Source organism: Panthera onca, chromosome C1 (genome assembly GCF_046562875.1).
Source record: "Panthera onca isolate mPanOnc1 chromosome C1, mPanOnc1 haplotype 2, whole genome shotgun sequence".
NCBI classification, from domain to species: domain Eukaryota; kingdom Metazoa; phylum Chordata; class Mammalia; order Carnivora; family Felidae; genus Panthera; species Panthera onca.
The window spans coordinates 51,150,180-51,167,943 of NC_138346.1; the positions used below are offsets into that span (position 1 = coordinate 51,150,180).

The window sequence follows — 17,764 nt, forward strand, 5'->3', positions numbered from 1 at the left end:
CTTCTTGTAAAACTCCATTTTTAGGTTTTTAAAAATTAGCCCATCTTTAGGATTACTTACTGTTTTAAAATCCACCTTTTAGCTTTGTATTCAAGTCCCTTCCTGCTAGCTCAGACTGTCTACTTCACCCTGCACTTGATGCTTTACCAGCTAGTAGTTCTCATTAAATTCTGAACACATCATGTCTTCGCACAGTTTATTCTTCATAGACCTTTTTCCTTTTAGTAAATACATTCTCATTCTTTACTTGCCTACTTTGTTTTTACTTATCCTTTAAACTGTAGCCTTTATAGAACCTCTGTGAAGTTTTCTTCACACAAGATTTCATCTATTTCTGTTTTCTACCAAGTTGTGCGAGCTCCTTTAGCTAGCTAGGTAATCTGTATCTCACTTACACCTCTGTTCTTAGTGCTACATAGTATGGATTCAGCTAAGGTTTGCTTAAATAGTTAATATGTTTTCAAAATAATTGTCATGTAAATTTTCATTTCTTTTTAAATTTAGTTGCTACCCAAGCATTGTGCCAAAACCATTAGTCAAGCAGTGAATAAAAAGTCAAAAAAACAGACTGGTAAGAAAGGGGAACCTGAAAGGGAAAAACCAGGAGTTGAGAGTATGAGGAAAAACAGACTGGTAGTGACCAAGTAAGCCATCCATTTTTATTATATCTTTTTGTTATGAGTAGGAGAATTTTTTCATTTTTTTTATGGCATTAGTACTGAAAGAATGCTAGTAATTGTAAATTCTTCATTTTTCAGCCATTAGTTGTTGTTGTTATTTTACCTTTGTGAACTTGAGTAGGTAGTGCTAATTTCCAAAATACAGATTTTAGATTTTTAAAGAAAATTCATGTAATAGGTAATATTTGTCTTTATATAGTGAGTACTAAAGGCCAAGAATCTGTCTAGAAATCTGTCTAGTAATTTTACATTTATTTAAAATCTAATAATCTGAGACTTTATTTTGGCATGTTGTCATATTAGAACATATATCATTTTTAAAGTGGATATATCAGACTAGATATTATTAAGGGCCATGTGTTTGTTTAGAGGGTAGGCATTGGTGGGCAATAATGAATCAATATTTGTTTAAAGTAGATTTCCTACTACTTTGCTTTTTTATGTTGAACAAGCTATTTGCCATTTTGTAGACTATTTTCTTCCTCCAATACCAAAAATATAGCAAGACTTGGAAATGATTGTCTTTATGAGCATGTAATAAACTTTCTTGTCTATAAAATCGGTAAAGTCATTATTATCTGAATGTAGAAACAGATGAATGATGCTATCTTTAGAAAATTGCTCTCATATGTTAGTAATATTTTTAAAGATTTTGAACTTGTCAGTTTAGGGAAGAAAAATACTGAATTCTGCAATTGTAATTCTCAAATAAGGTCTGATATATTTATAAAATTAATTTTGTATTGCTGTGATGAAATGTTTAACATTTTATTTACTATTAATATTTTTTCAGCCTTGATAAATTGCACACTGCACTTTCTGAGTTGTGTTTCTCTATAAATTATGTACCAAACATGGTAGTTTGGGAACATACCTTTACCCCACGAGAATATTTGACGTCTCATCTGGAAATCCGCTTTACTAAGTAAGAGAGAATATGAACTTTTTGTTGGTTCAGCTGATGGGTTTGTTATAGTCTTCATATGTATATGGTGTTTCCTTTTATGAGGAAAAGTATTAGAACTGATGTAGTATCAAGAATAACGAATGGGGAAGTATAAAGAATAGTGAACTGGGAATTATGTTATGCAGATTCTTGTCTCATACTTGTTATTAACTAGTTGTAACATTGGACAAAGCAGTTAATCTCTGTGAGCCTTAGCTTTTGTATAAACAAAATGAGAAGACTGGAGCAAATCTGTGTATTTCAGCTGGTAGGTAGCAACCAAGTAGTGTCATGAAATCAGTGTAGAAGGTTGTTGTAGTCAACATTTAAAGAAAGAAGAGGGAGGGGAAGGAAAAGAAACAAGGAAGAATAAACAAACGAACAATAAAGAACCAGTGCACTCTATGTAGTAAATATAAATGTTGCTTCATGAAACTCTTTGCTATGTATATGTATATATGTACTGAGTTGTGATGCTAACTACATATCTTATAGTTGGTCTAGTCAAATGTTTGAAAATATCAGGACTAGATAAACACTTGTTTTTTCTTTTTTTTTTTAATCTTTTAAAAAAATTTCTTTTAACATTTGTTTATTTTTGAGACAGAGAAATAGAGACAGAACATGAGTGGGGGAGGGGCAGAGAGAGGGAGACACAGAATCCGAAGCAGGCTCTAGGCTCTGAGCTTTTACTACAGAGCCCCATGCGGGGCTTGAACTTATAAACTGCAAGATCATGACCTGAGCCGAAGTTGGACACTTAACTGACTGAGCTACCCAGGCGCCCCAACTCTTGTTTTTTCTGAATTCAAATGTATGCTGTTAGGCCAGTAGAATTCTAGACTCTTGAGGCACTCAATCTTAATTAGAGTTTTATAAGTCTTATATGTTTCTAAAGTTACATACTTGTTAAAGAAAATATTGATTAATTTGAGAAGTTTTTCCTGAAGGCCTCAAAACACTTTATAAACCAAAATTTAGCCAAAGATTTTTTTCAAAGGTTTGTAGTCATTAACAAGTAGTATCTGCGCCATGTGCTTCACAGTGTGTTAAGTTCTGTGAGTAGTAATAAAACAGTATAAAGCTGAGAGCTATAGTTTGTGAGAAGACTTTAACAATTAGAGAACAAAATAGGAGAATGTATAAGTGGGCACTAAATTGTGTGTTAAGTCATCACTTGCCTAGTCAGGTGTTAAACAAAGACTGTCTTTTGCTATCCTAAATTAGTAAGGTAGGCAGCCTCACAGTGAAACCCAGAATAGTATTTAGACGAAAGGGACATTACAGCTTCTGGTATTTATTATTCTCTAGTCAGCGGGGTGGTAGAGTTGTGGGTGGAAGATAGAGCTCACTTTTCAGCTCCCTTGTTTTCCTTCTGTAAGTATGTTCTCCACAGAGAAACATGTTCTTGTAACAAAACATCCACTTAGTGATCAGGATCAAGGCAAAGCTGTAAACTTGTTTACGGGGAAAGATTTTTTTGCCAAAACAAATAGCTGTGTTGGTTGGGTTTTACTGATCACTTGAGCACAATCTTAGGACTTTAGGGGTTATATACAAGGATAGCAATTACTGCCTTGAATCCTTGTTTTCTGGGATTGTTTTCTATTGATGGGGTTTGTCATTGTCTTTAAGGATTTATCCTTACAAATACAAGTCTAAGATCTTTATAAATCCAATGCTCAAGGAGTTTTAAAGATGGTAAAATAGGGGTGGCCAATGTAGGAAAAGATCAGAAGGGAAAGTATTTTCAAAATCTGTGTTTCTTTTTAGGCTTTTATAGTTTATTGGGATATAAACCTAACAGAACTGTGTTTCACGTGCTGTGAACGATTAAAGAACAATAAAGTTTTGTTTGTTGCCTTGTTTTAACTGTCATGCATTTTGTTGAGGGGCAGCACTAAGGCAGTTGTGGGTTCAAAGCCTAGGCACACTACTTCCAAACAAAGTGACTGTATTCAGTTGACTTCAGTTCTGAGCCTTAGTTTCTTTTTATCTGTGAAGTGGTGGTAGTAGTAACTACATTGCAGGGTTTTATTTTTTTTATTTTTTTATTTTTAAAAATTTTTTTAATGTTTTTATTTATTTTTGTTACATTGCAGGGTTTTAAACATGAGGGTGATTGATATAAAGCCTAAAAAAATACTAGCACTAGTGTGCTTGCTAGAGACAGTGAGTCCTATTAAAGGAATTTTTTAAGACCCTCTTTATCCTTAATTCATTGTTATTATTGATGTCCTTAGAATTTTTAAAATCCTAATTCTACCTTATTGTAGCTTTTGGGTGTTCATTCTTTTTTAAGATGGTTTCTTGGGAAGATAATAATTTCATTACTTTGTAACAATTAGTATGTTAAAATTAATTTTATTGCATACTTAATATTAGAGATCAGAAGGTTGAATGGCCTATGTACATAAATGGAAAAGTTCATTTCTTATTCCCTCCCTTACCCAGGTCAATTGTTGGAATGACTATGTATAATCAAGCCACACAGGAAATTGCAAAACCATCAGAGCTTCTAACAAGTGTAAGAGCATACATGACTGTACTACAGTCGATAGAAAACTATGTGCAAATTGATATTACAAGAGTGTTTAATAATGTTCTTCTTCAGCAAACACAACATTTAGACAGTCATGGAGAACCAACCATTACAAGTCTATACACAAATTGGTAAGGAGCACATTTAGAAATTTGGATTGATACAAAGTTTCTTTGTGGTGAAATGCTTAGGGAAGTTATTTTTTTATCAGTAAGTGCTCATTTGTGTCATCAGTCATCTTAATGCAGGAATGTATACCATAATTTGAATAATACCATAAACTTTGAATTAATTTCTCCTGGTTATAAATTTACTTTTTCTTCCTAGGTATTTGGAAACTTTGTTAAGACAAGTCAGCAATGGTCATATAGCTTATTTCCCTGCAATGAAAGCATTTGTGAACTTACCTACAGAAAATGAATTAACATTCAATGCAGAGGAATATTCTGACATATCAGGTGAATAAAACCTATGACATGTTTAATGGAGTGAAGAAACCTTGATTCTTTTGGCTTTTCATTGTTAAAACTATTTTCATTCAGTTACGTTCATTCAGTGCATAATCATACATTATATCTTAGACTTACCTTTGCATTTGTGTTCCTTTTGATTCTAGAGACTAGAGATTTTTGCATTAATAATTTGCTTCTATGATGGAACATTCCAAAATGTTAATATTCATTTTCTTAAAGTATTTGCTCTATCAGAGTGTAAAATTAATTACATTTCCTTTCAGAAATGAGGTCGTTATCAGAACTACTAGGCCCATACGGTATGAAGTTCCTAAGTGAGAGCCTTATGTGGCATATCTCATCACAAGTTGCTGAACTTAAGGTAATACAGTCTTTATCAGTTTTAGCTTTGAAACATTGATTCCTGAAAAAACATTTCAAGAATATGAACAAGTCTATTTTGTTAATTACCTTAACCCAACATGAAAATTCTCATGTAAATGAAATTATAGAGCTACGATGGCCTTTCAATTGCATTGTCATTTAATACTCTCTCTTTTATGGATGAAAAAACTGAAAGCCTAGAGAGGTGAAATGACTTGCTAAAAGAGATTGAAAGTCAGATTTCTTGATGTTTGCTCAAGTCTTGATTCTATAGTACCATAATGCTTTTCTTTGAAGGACTGTTCAAAATTCCAGCCAAAGTCATTTGTTTAAATTTGTAGTTTGAATGTATTATTTCCCACAGTTTATGTTGCAAACATTATTAGGCTCACTGGGTTGTTGTTGGTTTTTTTTAAAGTAATCTCTATGCCACATGTGGGACTGGTTCAACAGACTCTGAGATCAAGATTTGCATGCTCTGCCAGCTGAGCCAGCCAGGTGCCCCTGGGCTCATTGTTTTTTTATTACTAAGTAATCTTTTAAATTATCTTACACCCTTTAAGGTAGATAAAACATTTCTTTAGAATGCTTAACATTTTGTTAAGATGTAAAAGGGCTGAAGCAACAGCCTTTTAAATGACTTTTTTAAAGTCTTTTAGAAATATCCCAGCTCTAAGGTGATTTATATTGAATGAGTCTGTATATAACTATCTAGTTTTTGAAAGAATTTGAATTTGAACCACCAAAACTTTATAACTTAACAGAATACAAGAGGCATATTTTAAATTGTGCCCTTTGTGAAATTTTTTGGTGATTACTTGCGCCTTGCATTTTTAATTTAAGAATATGGTAGGTAGCATTGATAAGTAGCTTGCATTTACATAGAGCACTGAGGTCTAAATGTGGTAATCCAATTTACTGAAAACTTAGCAGTTATATAGGATAAGTCAATTCCTGCAAGGTAAAAAACATTTTGCTGAATGAATAAAATATGTAAGTCTGTGACTAAAAGGAGACGTGGTATTACCCAGTGGTTAAGAACTCAAGCTTTTAAGACCTGAATTTCAGTCCTCTCACTTATGAGCTTTGACTTTGAGCAAAGTTTAAACTCACTAAGCTTTTACTTTGAAAGAGTTATATGATACATATCAAATGCTTAGGTACTGTGCATAGTTCTTCATCCACAATAAGCACTGAGTAATTATTACTTGGTATTTTTCATGTTCATTATCCTCTAAGAACGTTCTGCAATTCTTTTATAAAAGTCAACTTTTATATGTGGGTTTTAAATACACACACTGTATACTTTATATAGTTTTAAATGCTAAACCTTGCAATGACAGTTTTAGTTCTTCACAAGTAATATCGTTCTTGTTTATTAGATTCGTTCCCCTGTAAATACATCATCTCCTTTCTATTCTGTTATTTTTTAGGTAACAGATTTCTCATCTTCAGTTCACTTTCTTGTATTCTTTTCAGTATGAGATAATGGAAGAATTATGGCAAGATATTCTTTTCCTTGAATTCAAGAAAATTTCACTTTTGCCAGCTATTTTTTATTTCAGACTAAATAATAGGTACTTCTGGAATTATTAAGTATTTTGGGTGCTTCTTTGCTATTTAATGTGGTGGATAGAATATTGTCATGTAGTGGTACAGATTGGCTTATTTAGGTCTCTGCATCTGTATTTATGAGAGTTCAAGGGGATTTGATGTCCTTAACAGTACTGGAAGGCCCCTATAGGAACTGGCCTTTTGCTTTTCTTACCTTCTTAACTCTTCCAGCCTGGTTGGCCTGCTTGTTGTTACCTCAAAATACTTTTCACTGAAGTATTGTCTTCTCATAATATTTGTGTATTTTTCAAATGTTGCCTTCTCAGAATATCCTTTCTTGACCACACTTTTTAAAACAGCAAGCATCACTTTTTATTCTTTTTATTCACCTTTTTGTGTATCTTATTGTGACCTTTCATGTCATGTATTTATGTCACTGTCACAAGAATAAAAACTTAGGGGGTGCCTGGGTGGCTCAGTCGGTTGGGCGTCCGACTTCGGCTCAGGTCACGATCTCGCGGTCAGTGAGTTCGAGCCCCGCATCGGGCTCTGGGCTGATGGCTCAGAGCCTGGAGCCTGCTTCCGATTCTGTGTCTCCCTCTCTCTCTGCCCCTCCCCCGTTCATGCTCTGTCTCTCTCTGTCTCAAAAATAAATAAACGTTAAAAAAAAAAAAAAGAATAAAAACTTAGTTATAAACCCTCTTAAAACTTTGCTAAATCAGTGTCCACACATAGAAGGTACTTGTTAAGTATCTGTTGGATGCAAAAATAAAAATAGGTAGCTTTTTTGACCCTTTGCTTTGTTCCAGGACTTTTCTAAGCTCCTTACATAAAACTGGTGGTATTACCCCTATTTTACAAATTAAAAAGTAAGGTCAAGAACTACTAAGTACCTTCTCTGGGCTCACATGCTTGAAAATGGTGAAACTAAACTTTGAACTTTGAACCTACATAGTCAGTCTAGCCCTAGACCTTATACTAGTCCTGTGCTATGCTGTTTTTAGAAATGAAAGAGATCTAAGCAGTCCTCTAACCCACACTTATCTAATGCAGGAAGGTACACTACATTTCTCTAGGAGGATGATCTGGTGTTTTTGAAAATGAGGCAGTCTCTTCAGTTACTGCATATCTCTAGTTATGTTGAGTAAATATCTGAGTAGTGATTTTTTGATGTGTCTTCATTCTTTTTTTTTTTATGCTTATTTATTTTTGAGAGAGGAAAAGAGCAGGGGAGGGGCAGAGAGGGAGGGAGGGAAGGAAAGAGAGAGAGAGAGAGAGAGAGAGAGAAAGAGAGAGAGAAAGAGAGAGAATGAATGAATATGAATCCCAAGCAGGCTCTATGCTGCCAGCACAGAGCCTGACACAGGGCTCAAACCCATGAACCATAAGATATGACTTGAGCCAAAATCAAGAGTGGGACAGTCCACCAACTGAGCCACTCAGGCACCCCTGATTGGTCTTCATTCTAATGTCAAGAGGCAGAGATTGCGTTTAACAAGATCACCCTTCACATATTTAAAAACTTTAGTAGTGTATTGCCTTTCTCTTCACCATGTGAAATATATTCATGTTTAATCTCTCTGTCTTTTATACAAATTCTATCTTAATTGTTTGTGTCATTCTTAGAAAATAGTGCCTTGAACTGAGAATAAACTTCAGCTAGAGATCTGATTAGTAAAGGTACACTTATCCATTGTGGACACTACACTTACTAGTACAATTTAAGATTGCTTTGACACATTTGGTACCTATAACATAATATTTTCATGTTAACTTACAATCATAAATTTTCTTTTTTTCATATGTTGACCTTGAACCATGGCTCTCCACATCCTTGATTTTGTATTTTTTTCTTTAGAGTTAAGTGTTGCTTTATTGTTTGTCTTTTAAAAATTTATCTTGTTAGATACTATTATTTCTATATCTTTTTTTAAAATGTTTATTTATTTTGAGAGAGAGAACATGTGTGCAAGCAGGGGAGGAGCAGAAAGATAGGGGGAGAGCTTCTGTGTACTGTCAGCACAGAGCCCCTATGAGGGGATTGATCTCACGAACCATAATATCATGACCTGAGCCAAGATCAAGAGTCAGAGGCTTATCTGACTCAGCCACCCAGGTGCCCCCAGATCTTTTTTGAGTGCAGATTTTGTCATAATCTTTTACTAATACTTTATTTATGAACTTAACTCTCTTAGCTCTGTCCTTAGGTATTAATATTGTCAAGTACATCCTGTATTCTTAAAAAAGAAATGAGAGGAGCTTATGTTTTAACATTTCTGATGTATTCTGGGTGACTATTTCTTTTCTTGAATATTATTAAAATTTAAAGTTTTGATGAGAGTGTAAATAGTGTTGATTTTTTTTTAATGCTATTGAATTTTCTGACTCAAGAATGTTGTTTCTTGGCTGACTTCTCATTTAAATATTTGACAATATTCAGCTTAAGTCACAAACCTAGACAAAAGAAACTTTTTGTGTAAGAACTAAGGTTGATAATAATTGAGAAGCATGAGTGTGAATTAGCTTGGGTTTCTCATTAAATACTATACGGTCCAAAACAAAGATAGTTTAGGATACTAACCATTGTATTTCTAAAACTTTTGATTTTAACATTTTATTTTTGTGATTTTAAGTTTTTATTTAAATTCCAGTTAACATACAGTGTAATACTAGTTCAGGTATACAATTTAGTGACTCAACACTTAACATACAACACCCTGTGCTCATCACAAGTGCACTCATTAATGCCCATTACCCATTTAACCCTATCCTCCCACCCACCTCCCCTCTGATAACCATCAGTTTGTTCTCTATAGTTAAGAGTCTGTTTCTTTCTTTGTCTCTCTTTTTTTCCCCGTCCCCATTTGTTCTGTGTCTTAAATTCTACATATAAGTGAAATCATATGGTATTTGTCTTTCTCTCACTGACATATTTCACTTAACATAATACTCTCTAGTTCCATCCATATTGTTGCATATGGCAAGATTTCATTCTTTTTTATGGTTGACTAATATTCCGTGTGTGTGTGTGTGTGTATCCATTCATCAGTCGATGGATATTTGGGCTGTTTCCATAATTTGACTATTGTAGAAAATGCTGCTGTAAGCTTTGGGGTGCATGTATCCCTTTAAATTAGTATTTTTGTATTCTTTGGGTAAATGCTTAGTAGTGTGATTGCTGGATTGTAGGTATTTCTATTTTTAGGTAGCTTCTATTTTTGAGGAACCTCCATAGTGTTTTACACAGTGGCTGCACTAGTTTACCTTCCCACAAACAGTGCAAGAGGGTTCCTTTTTCTTCACATCCTCACCAACACCTGTTGTTTCCTGTGTTTTTGATTTTAGCCATTCGGACAGGTATACAGTGATATCTGATTGTAGTTTTGGTTTGCATTTCCCTGATGATAAGTGATGATGAGCATCTTTTCATGTGTCTGTTGCCCATCTGTATGTGTTCTTTGGAAAAATGTTCTTCACATTTTTAATTGGATTATTTGTTTTTTAGGTGTTGAGTTTTGTAAGTTCTATATATTTTAGATACTAACTCTTTATAGGATGTGTCATTTGCAGATATCTTCTCTCATTCAGTAGGTTGCCGTTTAATTTTGTTGATTGTTTCTTTTGTGGCGCAGAAGCTTTTTCTTTTGATGTAGTCCCAGTAATTTATGTTTGCTTTTGTTTCCCTTGCCTCAGGAGGCATATCTAGAAAACAATTGCTACAGCCGATCACAAAGAGGTTATTGTCTGTGTTCTTCTGTAGAATTTTAATGGTTTCATGTCTCATATTTATGTCTTTAATGCATTTTTTTTTTAACGTTTATTTTTGAAGGAGAGAGAGAGAGAGAGAGAGAGAGAGAGAGGGAGGGGCAGAGAGTGAGGGAGACACAGAATCCGAAGCAGGCTCTGGGCTCCAGGCTCTGAGCCATCAGCACAGAGCCTGATGTGGGGCTTGAACCCACGAACTGTGAGATCGTGACCTGGGCCGAAGTCGGACGCTCAACCAACTGAGCCACCCAGGCGCCCCTGTAATCTATTTTGAATTTAGTTTAGGGTATGGTGTAAGAAATTAGTCCAGTTTCTTTTGTGTGTTGCTATCCAGTTTTCCCAACACCATTTGTTGAAGAGACTGTCTTTTTCCCATTGGATATTCTTTCCTACTTTTTTAAGATTAATCGACCATATAGTTGTGGGTTAATTTCTGGGTTTTCTATTCTTTTTCTTTGATCTTTGTGTCTATTTTTGTGCCAGTACCTACTGTTTTGGCCACAGCTCTATGATATAACTTGAAGCCTGGAATTGTGATGCCTTAGCTTTGCTTTTCTTTTTCAAGGTTGCTTTGGCTATTTGGGGTCTTTTGTGGTTCCATACAAATTTTAGGATTGTTTGTTCTAGCTCTGAAATGCTGGTATATTTTGATAGGGATTGTGTTAAATGTGTAGATTGCTTTGGGTAATATAGACATTTTAACTATTTGTTCATGAGCATGGAATGTCTTTCTGTTTGTGTCGTCTTCAGTTTCTTTCATCAGTGTTTTATAGTTTTTGGAGTACAGCTCTTTCACCTCTTTGGTTAGGTTTATTCCTAGGTATCTTACTGTTTTTGGTGCAATTGTAAATGCCATTGATTCATTAATTCCTCTTTCTGTTGCTTCATTATTGGTGTATAGAAATGCAACAGATTTCTGTACTTTGATTTTGTATCCTGTCAGTTTACTGAATTTGTGTATCGGTTCTAGCATTTTTTCTGTGCAGTCTTTTGGGTTTTCTATATAGAGTATCATATTGTCTGCAAATAGTGAAGGTGTTACTTCTTCCTTGCTCATTTGGATGCCTTTTATTCCTTTTTGTTGTCTGATTGTTATGGCTCAGACCTACAGTACTATGTTAATTAACAGTGGTGGGAGTAGACATTCTTATCTTGCACCTGACTGCAGAGGAAAAGCTCTCAGTTTTTCCCCATTGAGGATGACATTAGCTGTGGGGTTTTTGTATATGGTCTTTATTGTGTTGAGATATATTCCCTCTATCCCTACTTTACTGAGGGTTTTTGTTATGAATGGTGGATGTGGTACTTTGTCAAATGCTTTTTCTGCATCTATTGAAAGGATCATATAGTTCTTACCCTTTCTTTTATTAATGTGGTGTATCACATTCATTTATGAATATTGAACCACCCTTGTAACCCAGGAGTAAATCCCACATGATCATGGTGAATGATTCTTTTAATGTATTGTTGGATTCTGTTTGCTAGTATTTTATTGAGAATTTTTATGTCCATTTTCATTAGGGATGTTAGCCTGTAGTTTTCTTTTTTAGTGGAATCTTTATCTGGTTTTGGTATCAGAGTAATGCTGGCCTTACAGAATGCATTTGGAAGTTTTCCTTCCTTGTCTGTTTTTTGGAATAGTTTGAGAAGAATAGGTGTTAACTCTTCCTTAAATGTTTGGTAGAATTTGCCTGTGAAGCCGTCTGTCCCTGGACTTTATTTTGTGGGAGTTTTTTTTTGTTTTTTTTGTTTTTTTTGTTTTTTTTTATTGTTGGTGCAGTTTCTTTTCAGGTTTTCTATTTTTTCCTGTTTCAGTTTTGGTAGTTTATATGTTTTTAGGCATTTATCCATTTCTTCCAGGTTGTCCAATTTGTAGGCATATAGTCTTTCCTTGATTTTAGCATTTTAGAAATCTTCTATGTGAGTTCTCTTACTTGGCCTGACTTTTTATTTATCTTCATAAAAACTTGTATATTTTATTAATGATAGGAGGTTGTATTTGTAGGAAGACTTTTTAACAATCACATGATTATGTTTTGCTATTTAGGGACTTCCTATTTTTACCTTTTTACTTCTCAAGTTTAAATCCTGATTTGATTAACTAGTTTTCAAAAGACTCCTTCAGATGGTCAACCATAAATATGAAAGGTTTACATTTCTAGCATTGTGCCTTTACCATTGAAATTTCTTCAAAACAAAGCTAGTTCTGGGGCACCTGGGTGGCTCAGTTGGTTAAGCGTCCGACTTCAGTTCAGGTCATGATCTCACAGTTTGTGAGCTTGAGCCCTGCATCAGCCTCTGTGCTGACAGCTCAGAGCCTGGAGCCTGCTTTGGATTCCGTGTCTCAATTCTCTCTCTGCCCCTACCCCACTTGTGCTCTGTCTCTGTCTCTCAAAAAAAATAAATAAGTAACAACAACAACAACAACAACAAAGCTAGTCCTAATGATTCAGTTTTCTGGAATTGCACAGTACTTTACAATGATTTTCTAAGAGATCCCTTTTAACAAAGATACATACATAGTCCAAATTTATCGGATTTCAGCTACTTGTGTACTATTAAGAACTAGAGAAGGTGTTATTTATGACTTTTATTTCTGGCCTCTGTGTACTGAGGCATACTTCCATGTGTATTCTTGTATTTTATTACATAAGAAATCTTATGATCATAATATAATGATGTTTCATATAGACAAGTTCAGTGTGTTGTATATTATTCTCTCACATTGAGATCCATCTCCAAAAGTAGTCAGTCTGCCAGTGGTGATTATAATTGTTTTGCATTTTTTAGTGTCCTATAAAGTTACTGCCCTTAGAATGACCTAATTTATGAAATTACAAGAAGAAATAACATTTAGTGTTTTGCTTCAAGTATTGGTAGGCTAGGTTATTTAGACCATTTTTTTTCCTCCAAAAGACAACTTAAAAAGTTGGAGAGCTATATAAAGAAAGATTCTTCTTTCAAAGAAGCTAAAAAAAAAAAGGTAGGTAGTTTAAAATCGAGGAGAAAGTGGGAAGTCAGAGACAAGCCTAGCACTGGAAGCCACTTTTGACCTGAAGACATTTGCTAATCAAGAAGCAGCATTTGTAAGATTAAGACACAGTTTTTGTGGTCTTGTGGAGCAAGGGGGTCTGTAATAAAACCCAAAGCCTACCTGCAATGGAGAGTGGGAAATCTGCTTAAATTCCCCTCCACTCTCTTTATACAGATACCTCAAAGGGTTATTATATAAGCCTTCCACTGCTAGGCTTATGTCTCTGAGTTCCCACTTTCTCCTTGATTTTAGCTTACTTATCTTTTTAGCTTCTTTGAAAGAAGACTCTTTCTTTATATAGCTCTCCAACTTTTTAAGTTGTCTTTTGGAGAAAAGATGGTCTAAATTAGCCTACCAAGGGCAGTTGTGAACTGGATATGATCTGCCCCTCCCAGGTTCTCCAGCCCTTTTGGTGTTACTCTCTTTGTTCAAGGAATATAGAGTCTTAAATATGGATTAAGATGGTCCTGGATGAGTTGTGCCCCAAAGTACTTGGCAGAAGATAACAAATATTCTTTGGAGAAAAGTTTCAAGTGATTCTTACAAACTGTTTTTCAAAAACCGTAACCTCTAGCTGGAGAGTGGAAGTCTGTTGGAGATCATTGGAGGGTGGAATAGGAGATTCAGTACTCTAGTTGGCTGTCTCAGGTCATTTTCTCTCCTGCTACACCCTCCACCCCCACCACCAACTTTTGCTCCTGAATTTAGAGTTGTCCTTGTTGGCATCACTTCTTAAGATGGTGAGAGGTTGGATGTGCAACAGTCCCCTATACAGACATGTAATAACCCTCTTGTTTAGGTTTAAGTCTTTCTATGTCACTGCCTACAACTTCTGAGCCCTGCTTGGGTCCTAAAAAGCATGCATCAACTTGCCTTCTATACTATGTCTTGAGGACCCTTTTATTTCAAAGAGTAAATTTGTCAGTGAAAAAAAGGAGAGCTGCTTTATATTTAATGGTCGTGAATAAATTGTATGTCAGACATAGTCAGCACTGTGCATGCATATTCATGGTAAAATATGTTCATTGCTCTCTGAAGAAGAAAACAGCCAGTCTTCTTTCCTATTAAAATTCTTGGAGTGTTTCATTTGGTGGTGTGCCCATTGAGTCAATATCTCCTTCTAATCCTGCCAAAAGAATCGTTTTTGGCATTTTACAGATCAGTTCCTCCAGTTCTTCATGGAAGACTTTTTTTTTTTTTTTCAAATGAAGTAGGAAATTTAAATATGTATTGTGCCAAGAATTTAACACTTTCTTATTAACTGAAAACCGAGTTTATTTTTAGTACTCTTGATATGTTTCATTTGATTTGTATTCACTGATGTTACTTCCAGCTTGTAGCCCATTTGCCAATGATCTCAATCAATGGCTTTAAGTGTGTAGAGAGCTCTCTTTCAGGATGCAATTGAGGGAGAAAAGAAAAACATTTAAAAATGTATAAACTTTTTAAGTAGAGACATCATTAAATTTTTTTTTTTTTTTTTTTGGAATAATGTGCAAACCACCTTGGGGTAATGGTTCTTAAAGTATGGTCCTTGTAGCAGCAGCAGCATTACCTTGGAACTTGTTAACAATGCACAGTTGTTTTTTTTTTTTTAAGTTTTATTTATGTAAGCTCCATGCCCAACATGGGGCTTGAACCTCAACCCTAAGATCAAGAGTCGCACTCTCCTCCAACTGAGCCAGTCAAAATCTGTTGTGGGACTAAGACCCAGCAATGTATATTTTAATTAATAAGTCCTCTAGATTGTTCTGATACATACAAAAAATTGGGAACCGTTTCTTTAGGGATTGAGATCATGGATTTTTAAATCAGACATACCTGAATTTAGATTGCATAATCCACTGTTTAGTATCGCTCTAACTTTGGACAGATTATTTAATTTCTCCAAGCCTTAGTTTCTTCAGTTGAAATTAGAATGTCACCTCTCATGTGGATAGGTAAATGGGGTTATTTGTAAATTGCCGGGTATAGGAGCTTAAAAGTGATTACAGTGTCTTTACTATTAAACATATACTACTGTCTCTCCTCTTTCTGCCCTTCTCCCCCGCCCCCCACGCGCTTGCACTCTTTCTCTCTAAATAAACTTAAAAAACCATATACCGTAATTTATTGATTCTAAAACACAGTTATTCCATATTAGTATTTCTGAAATTATAGATGTCTTAAAGTTGTATGTTAGAAACACTGTGTCAATTTAATTAGTGAAGGTTGTTTGTTTGTTTGTTTGTTTGTTTTCCCTTAATGGCCCATAAGATAATGGTGCACTTAAAATTCAGTGGTGTATGATTCAGTGATATGTGGTATTATGTTCAGAGTGCAGGAAGACTTTCAGGGTTGAGCATATACTTTGAGTGTGTATTGATTGAACCAAGTTTGAGCATGGAACAGGTATTGGATTAGCCCCAGAAAGAGTAGGCATTTTCATCAGAGATTGTAGAAGTTGAGTTTAGCAAACAAATATGACTACAGGTGGGAACATAAAGAGAAATAATCTGAAGTACAGGAATACCTCGTTTTATTGCACTTTGCAGATACTGCAATTTTACAAGTTGTAGGTTTGTGGCCAACCTTGTGTCAAATATATTGGCATCATTTTTCCAACAGCATTTGCTCATGTTTGTATCACATTTTGGTAATTCTCCCAATATTTCAAGCTTTTTCATTATTACTATATTTGTTAAAATGATTTGTGATTACAACTCACTGAAGGCTCAGATGATGGTTAGCATTTTTAGTAATAAAATATTTTTTAATGTTTATTTTTAAGAGACAGTGTGTGAGTGGGGGAGGGGAAGAGAGAGAGGGAGACACAGAATCTGAACCAGTCTCCAGGCTCTGAGCTGTCAGCCAGAGCCTGACATAGGGCTTAAACCCACAAACCGTGAGATCATGACCTGAGCCGAAGTTCGATGCTCAACCAACTGAGCCATCCTAACAATAAAGTATTTTTTAATTAAAGTATGGACATTGTTTTCTTAGATATAATGCTGTTGCACACTTTATAGACTACAGTGTAGTGTCAACATAACTTTTTGTATCCACTGGGACGCCAAAAAGTTATTTGACTTGCTTCATTGTGGTATTTGCTTAATTATAGTGGTCCAGAACCAAATCTGCAATATCTCCTAGGTATGCCTGTGATATCAAGTAACATAAACAAAATTCATACTAGTATAGGAAAAATGATTTTTATAAACATTCTGTATAGGTTTTCATATTCCCCTTGAATCAGTTATCATCAGCCTTTGACAAACCCTCATGGCACTTTAACAATACGCTTGCTGTTAAATCTTTGCAGCCAGGCCTGCTGAATTGAAATATCCAAGGATGAAGCTTGGATTTGTATGTACTTTGAAATATGCCCAGGCTTCATCCCTGGATATTTAAATATTACATCCAGACTTTCCACATACATAAAGCCATTATCTCTTACAGAATCCAATTGACTATATTTAATTATAATTTCTAAACTAAATTACTTTTCCAAAACACCTTTTAAGACAAACCTTCTTTAAAGAGTTATACTTTCTTTAATAGCTGTCTGTACTCCCTTCCCTTATTTTTATCCCTCCATTCTCTTCTCTTCCTTTTTCTCAGTGGTCTCTGAAAGAAGGTAGAGAGTTTTAACACTTCCATTTTATAATTTGTGTGGGAAACCTTGGTCTATTAATAATCCCCATGAAGTGGTACATACCCCAGAAATTACTCTCCCTCTGATTGTATACATCTAGTGGTGAACTGTAGGCTGTCTTTGGCTGCCTTTAACTTTAGCAAGTTTTTTGTTTGTTGTTTTTTGGGTTTTTTTTTTTAGTTGGAATTTATGCTCTCTATATCCACTTCAGTGTCTGTTTTTTATTATTGATGCTGTTCTGTGCCTAAGCATTAGATAATCCTTTATCCTCCTGTTTATCTTTATTGCTTTTTCTTGAGCCATCCTCCCTTCTTGAATTTCAAACTGAATAAAAACATTAATCCTATATAAATAATTTTAAGATTCTTTTTTTAAACCAACAACAAAAGTATATAGCATAGAGCATCTGGATTTCATGAATTGTATTTCCTACTTGCTGGATTGTGATTTCAAACATGCTCTTGTCTCATTAATGCAAGGAGGTCTATGCCTAAGCTAGAATCTTTCTTATTTTTTTTTTTGTTTGTTTTAGAAACTTGTGGTAGAGAATGTTGATGTGCTAACACAAATGAGGACCAGCTTTGACAAACCAGATCAGATGGCTGCACTCTTTAAAAGATTATCATGTGAGTAACTCATGATACTTTCTGTAAGTATTAAGACCTTGAATTAAGCCTTTATTCAAACATAAATATAAGCATTCCTTAGCTTATGAAGAGAACCAGAAAATTCTTGCAGTCAGAGGATATTTTAAGTACATGACTTATGTATGT

General features: G+C 34.7%; 1 protein-coding gene across 4 annotated transcripts in view; it reads left to right on the forward strand.

Annotated features, from left to right (window-relative positions):
• Nucleotides 1–17,764, forward strand: part of NCKAP1 (NCK associated protein 1) — a 108,779-nt gene that overhangs the window by 73,246 nt on the left and 17,769 nt on the right. For all 4 annotated transcript variants that reach the window (XM_078451119.1, XM_078451120.1, XM_078451123.2 and 1 more), the window contains 6 exons: nt 505–644; nt 1,474–1,605; nt 4,081–4,299; nt 4,496–4,626; nt 4,905–5,002; nt 17,524–17,617. In XM_078451119.1, coding sequence (XP_078307245.1) covers nt 505–644; nt 1,474–1,605; nt 4,081–4,299; nt 4,496–4,626; nt 4,905–5,002; nt 17,524–17,617 — 814 coding nt within the window. The remainder of the gene's footprint in view (nt 1–504; nt 645–1,473; nt 1,606–4,080; nt 4,300–4,495; nt 4,627–4,904; nt 5,003–17,523; nt 17,618–17,764) is intronic.